The sequence below is a fragment of the Tasmannia lanceolata genome, unplaced genomic scaffold (assembly GCF_043159265.1).
Source record: "Tasmannia lanceolata isolate RefF3 unplaced genomic scaffold, GAP_Taslan_0.1 ptg000006l, whole genome shotgun sequence".
NCBI classification, from domain to species: Eukaryota; Viridiplantae; Streptophyta; class Magnoliopsida; order Canellales; family Winteraceae; genus Tasmannia; species Tasmannia lanceolata.
The window spans coordinates 48,098,289-48,116,502 of record NW_027518683.1 but is presented as its reverse complement, the minus strand read 5'-3'; the positions used below and the strand labels follow the sequence as shown (position 1 = coordinate 48,116,502).

Genomic DNA, 18,214 nt, shown 5'->3' with positions numbered 1-18,214 from the left:
TGAATTTATGTTCAAGACTCTGCAACTCTCAAAAGTCTCCAAATGGTAAAGACGATTCTCATATGCAATCTATCACATCGACTCTATCATCTGGGTCTTTGATTTTTCTAAGGAGCTGACACATGAACAGATTCCCTTCTCCTCTTTGTCTTTCTCTCGTACTTTCTTTATTTCGAATGTTCTCTTTCTTTTGGACATAAGATCTGTCCCTACTCATGAAATATTCCAACTTGGAATCTCATCAAAACATACAGCCCAAGTATTCTTTTAGGGTTCAAACCTATGACTTCATTTTCTAAAAGTCTTCTCTCAACTCATCATTAGCTCCACTAGATGTCTGATGTTCATCTCTTTAAAATTTCTGCTTTTGACTACGTGTCTAAAGCTGATAGAGTCTTGCTTTGCATCACGACAGGCATTCACCTGGTTTATTCTTATAGGATCAAGTAAGACTACCTCAAACCCCTCTAAATAGGTTTATCAATTCTTTGCGCTTCTCGAGAGGTAAAGTTTTACCAATCCATCTTTTTCGAGTTCCAGATTTCGATACCACTATCGATGGCTTCGATTTCTTCTTTGAGTGGCTATGCTCGACGCTCTTCCTCTTGTTTGACCTTTTTCAAATCTCAAGGAAAATTTCGTCCGCATTCTCATCCGAGAAGGGTGTCTTTAGTTATTTAAACATTAGATCTAAGAGTAAATCATAAGAATAATGGTAACACAGGAATCAAATCTTTATTGAATTGGAAATTTCAAATACATTGATGATTATAGACGCGCCTCAATGGGCTCCACATCTGACTTAACAAAAGACAAAACAATGACTTTGAATGAACATGACTGTCCAGAAATTGTTGGTCCTCCTGATGCCAATCCCCTGGCGATGATGACCGTCTTTGGAAGCTCGGGTTTATGAGAAGGTCAATTATGCTTCGAGTTCAACAAGTATTTATCGACACGCCCTGCCCTACCAGCCTTTCAACTTCATTTTTTAGGTTATAACAATCATCTGTAGTGTGGCCGTGGTCACCGTGAAAATGGCAATATTTACTAGTATTGCATTTTCGACCGCTACCTTTCAGCTTGGGCGGCCATTGGAGATCCTCCTTTCCTCGAATTTCGTAAAGGACATTTGCAACAGACGTATTTAAATGGGTGTAGTTGTACCTTTTAAACTGTTGCGAGAGAGCTCGGCTACCAGATTGTGGCTGCCTATTGTCGGATCGAGGAGGTTTTCCCTGACTATTGTTTGAATGAACCTCCTCCTTCCTCTTTTCCGGAGCTTTGGTGAGCTCTAATTCTCTTTCCATGGTGAAAGATTCTTCATTGTTAACATATTTGTCTCCTGCCGCCATTAGCTCCTCGAGATCTCGGGGAGGGTCGATATTCACGGCTACCTTGAGATCCCTATCGTGGACAGTTGATTTCATCGCTGCTCTAACCATCTCATGATTAGGGTCCTTGATTTGTGATAATTCACCCCTGAACCGACCTATAAAAGATCGTAAGGATTCATCATTCCCTTGACGGAGAGCGAGGACTGCGTCAACAGGTTTTTTCTGTGGCCGACTGTTGGCGAAGTACGTCACAAATTCCCTACCTAACTCTCAAAAAGAAGATATGGAGTTAGGTTTAAAGCGGTCGTACCAACTATTCGCTGCTCTTTTCAAATATGAAGAAAAGGCGAGACACATGACTGTGTCGTTAGCGCCTTTAAATTCCATCGCCCTCCGGTAAGCCTGCAGGTATTCCAATGGATCTGACGCACCATCGTAGAGATCAAGCCTTGGTAAGTCCAATTTTGGTATCAATTGAGCCTGTGCTATAACTTCTACGAATGGCGATTGTACCTCATTCTCCCATTCAGTCAGGAGATCCGGCTCATAAGGTTTCTTAATGTGACGCTGCATCTCCCTAACTTGTCGTTGAGGTTTGGCGAGGAGTCCTGAATAGCACGTGAATTCCGTTTCTTAAATTATGATGGGCTTGTCTTGCGCTTGGTTCAGGTTTCCTACGCTATTGACCCGCTGTGGAACGTTGATTTGAGTCGGAAAAGGCCTAAAGGTTAATTCCGGTGCCCGTCGGTCGTTCGCTTCTTCGTTCCCGTAATTAGATCTGGGGCTAGTATCGAAGCAGAAGGTCGGTGATTTATTGGCCTTCGACTACGAGGGTTTCTGCCCTCGGCCGTTTCATCCTGCTCTTCTTCTAAGGGTGAGTTCCTCAGATTTCTCACCTCCGCAATTAATGGGGAATCATTGATGTTTTGAGCCATTGGTGGAGGGGGTGGCAATCGTCTTAATATTTCTTGAAGGGCAGTAGAAACATCACCAACTTGTGACGCAAGTCGACGTGGTCATAGTGACTGGAGTGATATCTTCGTTATTAGGCGTTTCCTCCGGAACTTGATTCTCGGGGATTATAGCCTGTTCTTGACTCTTGGTCATTACTCCTTCGCCTTGTGGGTTGGCGACTGATTTCGAGTTTTTGATCTCGAATTTGTCATGGTGGCCCACGGAGGGCGCCAATCTGATGATGCCGAAATCCGCTCTATACGATCTAGCGGTGATAGAGTTGTTCCTGTAAGCAACTTGCACTCACAGAAAGATATTAAGAAGACCAGAGTTATGATACTACAATATTTAGCTAGAAATCGGAATCACAGGTGAATTGAAGGGAAGGGGATGAAGTACAGAAGTGTTACCAACAGCATTTGATGGAGAAGGTTTGAGACTGAACTTGGTCTTTACAAGCCGCCTACGTACCCCTTCTTTGAGGATCAAGTCTAACGTAGTTCCATTATGAAGGTTAGGGTCTCCTTTTATAAAGAATAAGGTCCATAATGTTTATAAGTTTATTATTTTGGGAGTCTTTCCTAATTGGTCGACTTTCCCGGGAGATAGATTCATATCTCTTTTTAATAGATATCACATCTCCTCATATAAGTAAGTTTATTATTAATGAGACTCCTTTTTTAAGAAGCCACCACTCAAGGTATGTTACCTCTTTGAGGGGCAGTTTCCTAATTACGAACGTCGCTATTTATAAGGGGAGGATAATATCTTATTCCACTATCCGTAGGTCGGTTTCCAATTATTTGGGGATGCCACGTGTCGTTCATCAATGGTAGATACCAATTTTATCCCTAACAATTAGTTTAGTTACTTAAGCAATATATACAAAAGGTATTATTCATTAAATATTCGATATTAGAGATTTACGTTTATAATTCCAACAATATATCTAGAACACCGTTGATTTGAAGTATAACCGTTTTGGGCAAATGTTGTGAACCCATTAATCCGATGATCGGAAGCCCTTGATCCATCAAACTTGGTTTACAGTTCGGCCATGAAAACCTAGGAGATTGATTTATTTTATTTTTTTGTAGTCCTCTTTATCTTATGCATGGGATGGTCGGTTTAGGTTGGTTGGTTGCCTACTTGCCTCGTAAAGATTCATAAGATTGACGGTGCCCCCTAGGAGACAGCCGATGCCTTTTACCACTGACTCTAATAGAGACTTTATGGTTAGTCGTTCTTTATTTGCATTCATTTGTTTGAAAGTTGGTAATAACTTTGAAACGATATAATTCATTTGTTTTAAATTTAGTAATAACATTGAAATGATATTTCCATTCCTTTGTTTTAAAGATGACAATCCTCTCTTCATTTTACACCTGTTTAATTAGCTTTTTCTTTCAAGAACCAATCAAAAACCTGTTTAGTGAAGTGAGTGGGAGTCTGGATAATCAATTCAATGTCTTAACTATCACAAGCTTTGTTCCCATTGAAGTCCACAGCCACCCCTCACTTTCTGGCCCAGTTGAGAGAGGAACTGCTTGGAAAACCACTCCCAACTCCAACTCAAACCGAAAAGGGCTTCCGATTGATCTCCCCCTGTCCTGCGACAGAACTTCATGAGGCCGGAGTTAAGTTCGTGATGGTAGACGATATTGGCATCAATGACATTGAATTCAACAACGGTATTCTCAGCCTCCCCCGTCTTGACGTGAATGATATAATGGAAACCATGTTCCTGAATTTCATTGCCTATGAGCGCCTTCACTCCAGAGCAGGATACCAAGTGATTTCCTACATGTTTCTCATGAGCACCCTTATTCGATCAGCTAAGGATGAGAAATTGCTTGCGTCTTACAGGATACTCCACAACTCACATGAGAACCAGGTACAAGTGGTGAAGTTCTTTCGGCAGCTTGGAAATGGCATTCGAATCGATCCGGAAAGTAATCTGACCCAGGTGATGGAGTCGTTGCAGGAATACCACAAGAAGTACAGAGATAACTGGAAGATAAAGTGCAAACGATTTGTTAAGGATTCGTTTACCATTCTAGTCAATAAATACTTCAAGAACCCTTGGACTCTCATCTCTCTCTTGGTTGCAGCAGCTCTATTGGCCCTCACCAGTGCTCAGACTTACTATGCCAGCCACTCTAATACAAATCCAAATGAATCTGCTATCCCTCCCACATCCATGGGATAGTGGCATTTTTATTTGTCTTTTCGCATCTCTGTGTTTTTTTTTTTTTGGCTACTGACTCTCTCTCTGGTCTTCAGATCATGTATCTTCTGCATTATCATTTCCCGAATAGGACTTCATTTTCAATAAAAGTTAAAGGGGATGGAAATTCAATTATTTAAGGAAAAGACAAATAAAATGGGAGTAAAATAGGAAAAGGAGACGGTTACCTATCTATCTATCTATTATAATATATTAATATAACAGGATGGGGGTTTCACTCTTTATGGCATCCTCATTCAAAAAGGCATAAAAAATAAAATTTCAGGATTGTCTCCTATTTGATGATAAATTCGCACCCCTTATAGGATGATTCTCGCCCAAATTGACGTCTAAAAGCGTTGAAGTCTGACGCTTTTTGTCGCTTTTTTGTCGGCAATTCACTTTACAGGGGTGCGAATCATCCTATAGGGAATGCAAAATTTTCTTCTCCCTTTTCTTTCTCAAATAGGAAACCTAAAACTTGGGGATTATTTCCTATTTCTTATCTCTTCCTAAAATATGCTCTTATAATATCAGGATTCCTTTACAAAAAAAAAAACAACATTACCATTGAGTTAACCCTTTTTAATCTGTATTTATTGCTTTATGGATTAGACTATTAGAGTTCCTTCCTTTGTCTTTTATTTATGGACGTCACTCCAAAAAACAAATATCAGAATTCGTTTGGTTTTCCATTCATTGATTTATATGAAGAAACTGTTAGTAAGATTCAATCTCTCTTTTTGCAAGGTGCTTTTTTTTTTTTTTTTTTCTTGAGGTATATGTTTTTTTTTTAACTTCAAATCATTTCCATAGGATCTGTTTGTTGAGGTTTCTATAATGTGGAGTTTCTTTTTCTGATTGGAGGGTTAGGATCATCCTGAGATGATTTAATGGGTTGCATCTTATTTGAGTGGTGGTCCATCAAATGAACTGTTTAGATCATTTTAAATCATCTCCATAGGATGATCCTAACCCTCCGTTTGTTGAGGTTTTTATATTGTGGATTCTCTTTACAGATAGAAGGGTTAGGATCACCCTAAAGGAGGTCATTTAATGGGTTGCATCTTATTTGAGCGGTGGCCCATCAAATCAATGAATGGTTTATATCATTTTAAATCATCTCCATAGGATTATCCTAACCTCCATTTGTGGAGGTTTCTATAATGTGGAGTCTCTAATCAGATCAGAGGATTAGGATCATCCTAAGAAGGTGCATGATTTAACGGGTTACATCTTATTGGAGTGGTGGCCCATCAAATGAACAGTTTACATCATCAAACGAATGGCCCATTATCAATCAGATGATCTGGAATGTCCGCCTAGCAGGATGTACCATAGATGATACATGTTACAAATTTGGCAGAAGCCAATCAATTGGTCGGTCGAGATCATGCGAAGGGTACTTAATTCTTATTTTATGTAGAGCCTATCAAGTGAACTGTCCAGATCATCCGGTTCGGTTCCGGTTGACTTTTACCAACCCAGGTTGGGTTCGGGTCGGATTCAGGTTGAGGGTATGGCAACCCGATCCGAGTGAAACCCAATTTTTTTTTATAATTTTTTAGTTTTTTAAGCTTAAACACTCGGGTTGGGTAATGTTGAAGTCGGGTCGGGTTGGAAAAATGGGTTATTCGAGTCAGGTCGGGTTTGGGTTGGAAAAATGGGTTCCTCGGGTCAGGTCTGGTTGGCCTCAACCCGACCGACTTGAGTTGCACCCCTAGTGTGCATTTCAAAGGTTGTAAAATCCAGGTTTTAACTTATAAAATACAGCCTTTAGCTTATAAAAATCAGGTTTTAGCTTGTAAAATCTAGGATTGTTCATGTATCCTTATGGAGACTTAGAAATATTTTTTCTTTGCAATCTCTCCCGGAAAATTGATACAATACAAACCGAGCTCATCGCCTAAGGAAAGCCCTGCTTGAATTACTTGAACTTTCTTGAAAAGTTTTGAAAAGAAAAACTTTTCAGGAATTGCTTGATTTTTAATTGTTTGATCACACAGGAAAAAAAAGTCGCTAATGCAATTCAAGTTTTCTTTAGGGGCCTTCAACGTATAATGATCTCTCTCTAAACAAGTCAATGCTCATATTATTTCTCTGGGAAATTTTTTCCACAGGAAATGTTTTTCTTGTAATCCAAACAGGACCTAAAGAGACTCGGTCCAAAAGGCAGCTGCCAAAAAATCCTCCAAAAGGAGAGTTAATTATCCACGTGTTCCAACTTTACCTAAAAGAGAACCCACTAAAAAAGGCAGACAAATCGCGACCCCAAAATGAAAAATTATCGAACGGTCAATATTCAATATGAAACAATAAATTAGAAAGCATCTAGGGTTTCTTAGTAAAGAGTCAAATACGGCATTTTAGAAATTTCAAAGCTCACGACTTAATCTCGACCGCTAAAACAAGCGTTACCAAATCTTCGCCGTGGAATAAATGTAGACGGCTTGATTCGAACCTTTGATTGAAACCATTGGATAGAAAATCCAACGGGGGAGAAAGAAACCCTAATGAGTTGGGGCCTAAAACTGTCATTTTCAAATTTTAAATGGAGAAAATTGGCGTACGTTAGTTTTAGGGACCTTTTAGCAATTAATTTTTAGAAGTAGGACTGCTTGGAAAATATGCTTTTCTTAGGGACTATTAAGCAATTATTTTGCCATGTAGGGACTAATCATCAAAAATGCCTAAAATTTATGAACACTAGGCCATTTGGATACGCGGATTTTAGAATCCAGGTTTTTAGTTTGAAAACAGTGTAAAAGAGGGTTAGAGAAAAGAGAACAAGAGGACTAGCGGTCGTTTTTTACTCATTTTTTACTTCTCTCTCTTCTTTCCATCAGCAAGAGAGTAGCAGATCCTCCTATATTTCCAGGTTTTAGAAATCATGGGATGTTGGAGAGACTTTTAAAACCTGATTTTCACTAGCAAATGCTTGTTGCCCAACACCCGTCTTTTTGATCGAAAAACCTGCCATGATATCTAGCGATGGATTGTTTTTTCCATCGTTGTTTGTGCTATGAGCAATGGACATAGTCAACAGTCGTTATTTGATTTCAAGAATCATGTTGCACGTTGCTATTTGATTTTGGGTGTTTTTCTTGTACTGTCATGATTTTCTTCTAATTTTAAGAATCATGGGCCATGGTTGGACCGGTTTGGGCCGAATCAGGCCCCTTTCTAATTCAATCATCCATCCAGCTTTTAGAATATAGTTTTTTTTTTGCTATTTATTATCCATTGTTAGGCTGATATTTTAAACTTGTTTTTCTGGGATACCCTTTTTTGTCATTAACTATGCTAACTACGATTATGAAATGAAGGGAATGCTAAATTGAAAGGCACTCTTATAAAACACAACTGTTAGGGCACCCCATTGGATCCACATCACCCGCGTTAATTATTCACTTGATTTTGCATTTTCAGTGCCATTATAAATGCAGTTGGTCAAGTGGATCCAATGGGGCACCCTTGTAGCTGGGTTTTTCCAAGGTTCCCTTTAGTTTAGCTTTCCTTTCACTACAACAAACTACACTTTCGCCGGTTTTCATTACTGCCGGCCAAACAAGCCATAAACGCCGGCATATGATTGAGTGGCCGATTGCCGGGGTTTATTATTTCGCCGGCTAATAGTGATGGGAAAACTTTTGCCGGCGTTAAGAAATGTCGGGATAATATATGGCGATCAGAAGCGCAGGGACCAAATGCCGGGTACGGGGTATCCATAGGTCGATTGCTGGCTAAACACTTTTGAAAAACAGTTGCCGGCCGCTGGCTAAGTAAGTTCGAGATTACATTTGGAAAACATTTTTCATAAAAAAAAAAATTTACTGTAATTTTTTGCTATGGTTATTTTTTTCACACCTCATGCATACCAAGAGTTGGGCCAATCATTTTACACCCATGCATTAGTACGAGTGTGGACCACCATTTTACCACCAGGCCCAGTCGTTGTGTGGAATCCACCGTTTTACATCTCATTGGACCTGGCAAAAAGTGACCCGGACCCACGGTCCACCCGGCCCGCCCGTAAATTACGGGTCTGGGTCACCAATTAGTGTCCCGTTTGAAATTGACCCGCGGGTGCACCCGGCCCGTCAGAGCTGGGCCCGGCCAGGTGGACCCGCGGGTGCCCGTAGAGAAGTGCAAAGGTTTTATTTTGGCACCTTTTGGCACTTTATTCCATAATTGTCGGAACTTTTACTTTTTACATGTATTGTTTTCTGTCATTGTCATAACTTTTTCTTTTTCTACATATTTTTTTCCATAATTGTCATAGTTTAGAACATTCTTTTGGTTTTTTTTCGTAATTTTTCTACTTTGCGTATATTTTTCCGTAATTTCTCATTTAAAACTTAGTACCCATGGTTATTATTTATTGCTAGCCACCTTTTCACAAATCGTACTTCTGCCAATCTTTGCAGTTTTCACCACGCGACAATAAGACAAATCTCTCAAACAGTCATCCTAAATGGGTTGCGAAGGTAGCTAGCAAATCCCTGTACAAATTAAAAAATCTTAAAGAACATGTCAAAAATCCGGGTGGCCCGCGGGTCGACCCGGCCCGTACGGGCCGGGTGTGGATCCAAGCTTAGTGACCCGTAAAATTTTCCGGGTCATTTTGACCCGCAAAACTGGCCTGGCCCGCCTGTTTGCCAGGTCTACATCTCATGTTTTGATGGAGTGGGCCCATTATTTTACACCCAATCATAGCACGGCCAAAAATGCTAGTATCCTATATATATATAATGACATTGTTGAGAAAATCCACCCGGGCAATCCGATCCGATCCGATCATGCACAAATGAAAATGAGCTAGGCAACCTGAGAGGGGGGGGGGGGTGGAATTAGGTTTAAAAAATTGTAGTTTAGAAAATCCTCGTTTTAAATCCCTTATTCTTAGTAATAATGAAACACTTATCTAAGCAAGTATTTATAATGCAAATAGAGTTAGAGTGTTACCAATGTGATTGCAAGAATGTAAGACATGATAGAGTAGAAGGCACACCACAATAACACCACGATTTATAGTGGTTCGGTCCACAAAAGAGACCTACTCCACTCTTCTTGAGGTTGCACTCAAGGTTATCCACCATCCGAAGGCCACACAACGCCCGGCATCAAGACTCCTTACAAATCCGAGTCTTTAAACTCACCGAGTCTTCAAACTCACCAAGGGTAATGACCCTCTCTCTTTACAATGGTAGATGAAAGAAGAAAAAGCTCTCAAGCCTCTTTAATAGGCAAATATAAATAAGGAAGCTCAACAAACACTCTTGCTTGTGACTTCAACAACAACCACCCTATAAAGATCTCTCTTAGAAGATTTAATGTAATGGCACACTAGAGAAATCAGTGAAAGGTATCTCACATTCAAGTAGAAAACTTAGAGAAGGTGAGAGTTGAAAGCCCTTGAAGAAGATAGCTAGGGTTTTTAATTTTTGCAAGAAGTGGTCCTTTAGGGTTTTCCCAAAAGGTGTTTAACTAGCGATTCACAAGAGAAACCCTAATTTTGACTTTCAAATGCGTCGCGGACGCATTGCCGGACGACCGCAAATTATAGCCATTTTAAACTTAAGCCGCGCGCTAAAGTCCATAAGCGGACGACCGCAGGATCCCGGACGACCGTGTTTTTCTCGGTTATTTTTGTTAACCTTTCAAGGGTACAGACGGACGTCCGCTGGATTCCCGGACGACCGCATTTCTCTCGGTTTTTAGCTTGATAAACCACAAGTACAGACGGACGTCCGCTAGATTCTCGGACGTCTGTAATTCCCTCAATTATCCATATTGAAAATTCAAAGTGCAGACGGACGTCCACCATAACCCCGGACGTCCGTAATTCCTCTGGATGCAATAACTTTTGTTTTTCTAGGAAATTTACCACGGACTTGAATCAACTAATGAGAGTTTGATTCCTATACATACCTAAAGTTAGTTTTAGGACTCCCTAGGTGTCAAAAACATAATCAACCAAGAGAGAGCATACAGTATAATCTTTCATGAGAGCGGCTTCTCTTTGGGTTGCTTGATTCTTCAATCATCTTGTTGGCCAATCTGTCTTGGATCTTCAATCCGTGTTCACTTTCGTTCCAAAGATCCCTTGTAACAGCTACAATGTCTTTGCTTAGAGGACTTGCTTGTTTTATTGAATAACACATGTTTATTTCATATACAAGCACTTTGCAATGGTCAATCAATATGGGTTTAGGTTCAATCAAAACATGAGTGATCGAAAACCATTCGGCTTACAATCTCCCCCTTTTTGATTGATGGCAAAAAACCCAGATTGATTGCAAGGTAGGAGCTGGACAAGTAACGTGAAGAATTTGCTTCCCCTCAGTAGAAGCTCCCCTTGAGTATTAGCAACAGTTAAGCATGTAATTTTGGGAGACTTCTATACAATATATAACAGTAAGTGTAAGCAATCAACCAATATCTTCTCCCCCTTCGACAAAAATCAAAAGGGGATCATTGAATAGACTGAGAAATGTAAAAGATCATGTGTACAACATTCATAGTCTAGGATACACTTCAACCATCTAGCTTTAATAGAAGAGTTATTTAAACAAGTCATTTAAGCCATAGTGAAACTAGTAATGGTCAAGGCAAACATATCAGTTGTGCAACCAAATGAACATCTAATATCTCCATGCCATCCACACAGTAAATAGCTATAGTGTTCAGAACATCCAAGTATAATGTAAACATTTGAACAAACCATGAGATAATTCATCATCAGATCAAGTTCAAACTATGGTATCCAACAAACCCATAGCAACCAAAATACGGAGCTATAAAGCCCCGAGAATAGTATCAAGTGCAGTGTGGAAAGTGTAAAAGTAGTATATGAACCCTGAATAATACATGCCAGAGATACGAAATCAGAGTGTGTAGACACCCCATTTTGACCGTACCGTAAACTTCTCGTGTTTGTGCAAAACCCTATCAAATCAGCTAGGTAGGGTCCCAAATTTCACCTTAAGCTAGATTAGGGTCTCATCTAGGTACCCGCAAAATTTCGTCGAAATCCGAGCGCGTTTGCTTAGTGAACGAGCCAGGAGAAGACCGTAGTGTAAGCGTGAAAGAGGGGGGTTGAGTTAATCGAGATAGGGGCTGTCCATGGGTAATTTGTTGCAGGAAGGTGTCCCGGGGCAATTAAAAAGGGACGAATTTGTTCTCCTAATTTTCATTTAAATTTTTTTCAGTGGACCACCCTTTCATACCAAAAGCAAAGCTAAATTTACTAATGGGGGTTGTCCCATAGCATAATGGGGGTAAAAATTTTGAGATTTTCTATAAAAGGGATTAGACTCTCATTTGCAAGGGATTGAGGCTTTCTTCACAAACCCTAGCAGAGCTCATAGAAGAGAAACCCATTTTCCCTTTTCTTTTTCTATGAAACCCTTATTACATTCTCCGATCGAGCACCGTCCAAAACTCCGGCGAGATCATAAGCTCCGGCTGGTGTAATCCTTTTGTCCGGCCACCTTTTTCATCGAGAGATCTGCAGATCTAATCTCGTTTTCACTCATTATCATAAGTTTCTTCTTAGATCTAGCTAAAAACCTTTGTCTTCGCCTTAAACTCCAAAAGTCCAACCGGATCTATTTTTTTTTTTTTCCTTTCCTCCATTTTTTCTGGTGAGATTTATTATCTCCGATCATCTTCTCAGGCAAGATCCGGCTAGATTCTGATCAATTTCAGCCAAAACTCTCTTTTATTCCCTTGATCTGCATCCAGTATAGATTTTCATTCTCCATTAAATTTCGTCCCTTTCTAGCCTGGAAATTTGTAGATCTGAAATTTTCCCTTGCTTAAATCTTAGATCTGCAAATTTTTACACTTAGATCTATGATCGGTGATCTTTTTCTCGAAAAATCTTAGATCTGTTGATTGTGAGGATTTTATATGAAGGAAAGGAAGGAGCATCTGCAAATCTAGCCTTGTAAGCCTTTGATCCATTGATTGTGTAGCCTGAAGAAAATCTGAAGGAAATAGGTATTTATTTTTTTAATTGAATTACTTTTCTTTGATCTACATGATCTCTAGTTCCTTGATTTTATAATTGTTGAATTGATTGTTCATGTTATCATTTATTATTGCTTTATTAACTTTATAGGTAGTATAGTTTATAGCAATTTAAGATTCCAGTAGGTTTTGATCTTGAAGTGTATGTTTTGTATCCAATTATTTATTTATTTATTTTTATCTGGCGGTATTTATAATTTTTTTTTTAGAGATTTGGCTTCTTGTTTGAGCATTGATATGTATGGTGCTCGAATTGATTTTTACAAGGAATTTAGAATTAGTATTGTTTTGAGTTGATCTTGTACATAATTTTGAGCTAAGTGAGCTTGTTCATGATTCTGAGCTAAAAAGGAACTTGTTCATGATTCTAAGCTATAGAGGAATTCATTGATTTGTTATCATTCCAGATTTTCATGATACACTGTTAAGGTAGACTTTTCTTATAATGGTGTAGATGTAATTCTCGCTACAAGTTTCTGGACTGTTTTAAATCGTGTTTTTAGGCTAGTAAATGACAGAATTAGGAAACATGATAAACTGTGAAGTTTTAGGTCTTTTCAATATCTTTCCAACAAGTACTCTTGGTCAAAATTTGGAGCTGTGGTTAAACAGTTATGGTTGTTTTGGTAGACTGTGTGTTAGTTCTAGGCATGTTAATAACAGAATCAGGTTTTGACAGAAGCATGATCAGTTTGTATGCTCTGTTTTGAGGTTTTCTTTAGAACTATTTGGAAATGTTAATGATGTTTCATGATTTGTTTTTATAGTGAATGACAAAATGATTTTTAGTGGCATAGAGTCAAGTTTCATATAATAGGCATGCTCATTTTGTTGTTTTTTATCTTGATTAGATCAACAGACATGATAATTTTAAATAGAGAGTGGGCTGGGTGTAATTTGCTCTATATTTTTGGTACCGTTCTTCTCATAATATTTAAGGAGCTATGATAATTTCATGTTATGATTAGAATGAAGTAATGTAAATGTATTAGTTAGAGTAAGTTGGTATTTGAATTGATTAAGGATAATGAGAAGAGCATGAAAAGAGCATTTATGTGTTTCAAGAATTTGATATGGATGTATTTTTAGACAGCAACATAACTATTGATGTTATAAATTGGTAATAATGAAACTGTTGGAGTTAAAAGCTTTGTGTTATGTTAAGCTTATTCTCAAGTTACTAGTTGTTATTCAAGGTTAATATTTATATTTAAATATATTATATAGGGTGTGATATCCAGTTGGAGGTGAGTCGCTTAAATTGGATTAGAAATCTCATCAGTTGCAAGAGGATGTTTATTATGATAACTCAGAATGCAAATATGCCTGGATTGTTATAACCTGTTATAAAGACGGGTGTGTGTGTGTTAATTTGATGATAGTTTAACATGAGTATTTGAAGATTCATATAGATCATTATCTAAGGTAGATGTTGTCTGTATGGACGTTTGGTTATGTACTTATGATAATTGAATACCTTGGACAAAATGACGATAAAATGAATTAAATGATGCATGACTAATAAATTGAAATTATGATGTAATCAATCTTTTCGTGATAAAGGTTATTGTGTGTCACCTATGATATACTTAACTGATTTAGTGTTCTGTAGGAAATTGGCATTAGTATTTCTATGTTTAATGAGGTTCATAAAATGTCTCACATTTTATTGCATTACTCAAAATATATGTTAAGATAAAAGGGGCTTTGGTATATAAATAGATTGTCATAGACGTGGGCACGCCCATTACTTAGCTTTTCATAGTGGCATTTGTGTCACAAGCCTTATGATTTAACGAGTTTAGATATATGGGTTCAAGTCATAATAGTACAGACCCAAGGTTTAACCTTTATCAGATTTTACACATTCAAATTTCATATTCTGATCCTCATATAGTTCAGTTCCTTGTACATTTGAACTGCCATATACTTACAAATTGATTTCATTTTAAAACATTATATAGTGTTTTATGCCTATAAATTAATATTTATTTTATTTTACTGCCTTTTAATTATTCAAGTGACTGATGGTGATTTCCTTTTTTATGTATGTTTTAACAATGGTAGCATATGTAATCATGTCTTAGAGATCTTATAAGGTTTCGTTCCCAACTATGTCTTGATGATTTTATAAACATATAGCATAGCTCCACACATGGTTCATTTCTTAGGGCTCATTGCTTTGAATTTGATGATGTCATCGTATGAAATTTTTCATCTTTTATTTATTAGAATCAAGCATTCGGTTTGCTGTCCATGAAGTGTAGTTATTCAATATTAATTTTGAGGTCAATATCTTTAAATCATTATTTTACTTTTGCTACACAATATAGAAACTTTTTGATCTTGCTTTGTCACTATTGGATTTTGTACAAGTTGAATAATACTATGTTTGTTCTGTGGAGGAAGGTTTAGACTGAATTTTCAATTTGGTACACATTTACTACACTTTTGATTGAGAACAAAAAGTTATAAATTGTTGTTGGACTGATTGTATGTTAAGTGATAAAGTATACTTCATGTTTAAAAGATATGATAATAACTCATAGCAGACTTTTCTCTTTATTGAGCCCAGTTTTCCCCTACTTCAGCCTTTTCGTTTGAGCATAGTTTTACCCCATTGTCACCTCTGTTTCAGCACAGATTTTGCCCACAAATCTGTCCATGTTTCACCTCTGTTTCAGCACAGATTCTGCCCCACGAATCTGTCCAGGTTTCATCCACAGAATCTGCCCATGTTTGAGCACAATTTCAACACAGAATCTGTTTATATTGGAGGCACAATTTCAGCACAGAATCTGTCCATATTCGAGCACATTTTTCAATACAGAATCTGTCCTTGTTTGAACCCAGTTTTAGCCCCAAAATCTGTCCATATTTCACCTATGAATCTGTCACAGATTCTGCCCCAAAATCTGTCCATATTTCACCTATGAATCTGTCACAGATTCTGCCCCAAAATCTGTCCCAATTCTTGCCCGGTTCAGCCCACAAAATCTGTCCCAATTCTTGCCCGGTTTAGCCCATGAAATTTGTCCCATTTCATGCTCAGTTTTTTGCATAAAATCTGTTCATATTTCAACTCAGTTTTTGCACTGAAATCTATTCACAAATCACTCCAGTTTTGCACAAGTTCAGTCCACGATTCAATCCCCGTTCTGTAAGATATAAGGCCAACCCATTTTTTTTTTTTTTTAAAGCCAAGGCTGTTTCCCTCCTCTGGCACTGAGATTCTGTCTGGAACTTGGGGGCCTTACCCTTATAAAAAGTTTTTATGGTATTTTAAAAAGAGGGTTCTATACTTATACTTGTCAATGAACACTCTCTTGCTCCATCATTTCCATGACCTCATTAGCTCGCAAAAAGAACCCACCTCTCACAAAGCTATGCAACAATGCGTCCAAAAGCTCCTGGTCAAACTTAATTGAGCTGGAATGGAAAGCACTTTCATTTCTCCTCACAGCTCAATTACCTTCAAATATTTTCCCTCAAGAGCAGCATACCCAGTGACCAGCGAATGAAATGTCTGTGCATTAGGCTGGTGCCCCAAAGCCTTCATTTTCTTTAGAGCCTTCTCAGCATCTTGCATCAATCTCTTCTTAGAAGTGGATCACATTGTTCCAATCATGAACACCGCAATACACGTCCTCTCTTTCTTTGATTTCGTCCAATAGCTTACCCATCAAGCCCGCCTCACCACTTGCCGCATACGCTTTCACTATCATCTCGAATTCATGGTAACCAAATTTTGATCAGCAGTATACAAACCTTGTGTAGTTTCGACTTATGACTATTGCAGCCCTTAGAATTTAATATTTCCAAAGTGAACTTTAAATGGAAAATATTGAATCAAAATGTCATTTGATGATCATTAAAGCATTCACTTGGGAAATTATCTACCCATCATTTTTTTTAGTTGACTGAATTCTAGAGGCAAGTTATTGTATATGGGATTTCATGATATACTATTCTCTATAAGATATAGCATAGAGTTTGTATTTTCTATTGAGTTAAAGTTAATTATATCATTTAATGGGAAAATGAAATTTTGTTTATCTGTAATAAATTTTATCATGCAGTGCTAATTGTGATATGCTTGTAATGACTTATTTTGTTGTGATCAGTTGAGTTTGACTTTCGATAAAGCTTGATTGTCTTGTGGTCATATATAAGAATTTTCTTTAAGTAGTATTGAATATAAGGAAATTGCATTTTTTTTAGGGAATCAGATTTTATATTAGCACTCAAATCATGATCTCATAGTTGCTTGATAACGTGAAATCTATGGAAGCCTATAGGGTGGTAACTGTGATATTACACTGATAAAAGTATCATATATATTCAAATCTCTTTAATTGTAATGTTAATAATAATGTAATTGAATCTTAAAGTGTCAATATTGTTAAAATTCGAGTTATTTTCCCATCTTGAGAGGACTTACTTAGTCCAAGTAGCGCTCCTCTCTATTGTATAGTTAGACTTACTTAGTTTTTTTTTTTTAAAAAAAGCCATTGAGCCTCAGGTTTCCGTCCTCCTTGTAAGGGCAATGAAGGCGTTAGCCCAAGCCCATCTTTAGGGGACTCGTTTAGTCCAAGTAGTTTTTCCTTCTTTCTTTTAGTAGGCTAGCTTAGCCTTTTAAGTGCGTTTGGGCGTTGGGCATTAGTAGCCCAAACCCATCTATAGGGGACTTGCTTAGTCCCAACAGGGTTTTCCCTATTTATTTAGAAACTTTTTTCTAATCTTTTAGATGATAGCTTCTCCTTTTCATTGTTTAAGTGACGAAAGAGTCATTTAGAGCGTATCCTTGAGAAGTTTACCTTAGCAAAAGAGTACTCATAGGAGGCATGACTTGCCTCATTTGTGGAGTCCTTATTTAGAGACAAGCCTTGTCTCATTTAGGGAGTTCCTCTTTTAGGAGGTTTACTCAACCTCATGTTAGTGTCTTTCTCATTTCTAGAGCGAGTCTTTGACTCATTCGCCTTCCTGTATAGAGCAATAGAGAATTTTGGACTCGTTGGCTTCTCATTTAGAATTGGTTATCCTGCATGTTAGGAATTCGCCCGTAGCCTTTTAGTTTGTCTTTAGATAGAAGTTTATCATTTAAGTTGCTTTTACCTGCTAGGGTTCTTAGATCATTTTCATTGTTCTTGAGATGTTTGTTTACTTGTTTGTGGATTGTTACAAATTATTTTGAGTTACTAGTTTGTTGGTTTGGGGTTTCCCCTTTACCCTAAGGGTTTTACCCTAGGGTGTTACTTTGTGTGTTCCTTTTGGTCTTTGACCAAGAGGGTGAAAACATTTAAAATTTTAAAATCCATAAAACCATTGAAATCTTAGAATCTCAAGAACATTGAAATCATTTAAAATCACAAAAAAATTAGAAAATTGAAACCTAAAAACAATTGAATATTTTAAAATTCAAAAAAAAAAAAAAAACATTTAAATATCATTTCATGTGTTTCTATAATCTGTTGGAAATTTAATACTTTTCTTTCATACTAAGTTTTGAATTAGGGTTCGAAGACGGTAATAAATGGACTGTTCAGGTGAGACTATCTTGAAAGCTTATCATACTCATTCTTTATTTAAATAAATTGTTTAATTGAAGAAGGAAATCAGATGACTACTCTATTCGATATTATCGACATGAGTACTGTCTGAT

The 18,214-nt window shown here is 37.7% G+C and overlaps 1 protein-coding gene across 2 annotated transcripts in view; it reads left to right on the top strand.

The window, feature by feature from the left end:
- Window positions 1-18,214, top strand: part of LOC143880423 (UPF0481 protein At3g47200-like) — a 146,690-nt gene that overhangs the window by 5,260 nt on the left and 123,216 nt on the right. The window contains exon 2 of one of the 2 annotated variants that reach the window (XM_077383421.1): window positions 3,793-4,653. The exons of the other annotated variant lie outside the window; for it this stretch is intronic. Within the exon in view, the coding sequence (XP_077239536.1) occupies window positions 3,793-4,500 (708 nt within the window). The 3' untranslated portion in view covers window positions 4,501-4,653. Of the gene's footprint in view, window positions 1-3,792; window positions 4,654-18,214 lie in introns of those variants that run through there. 2 annotated transcript variants of the gene reach the window in all.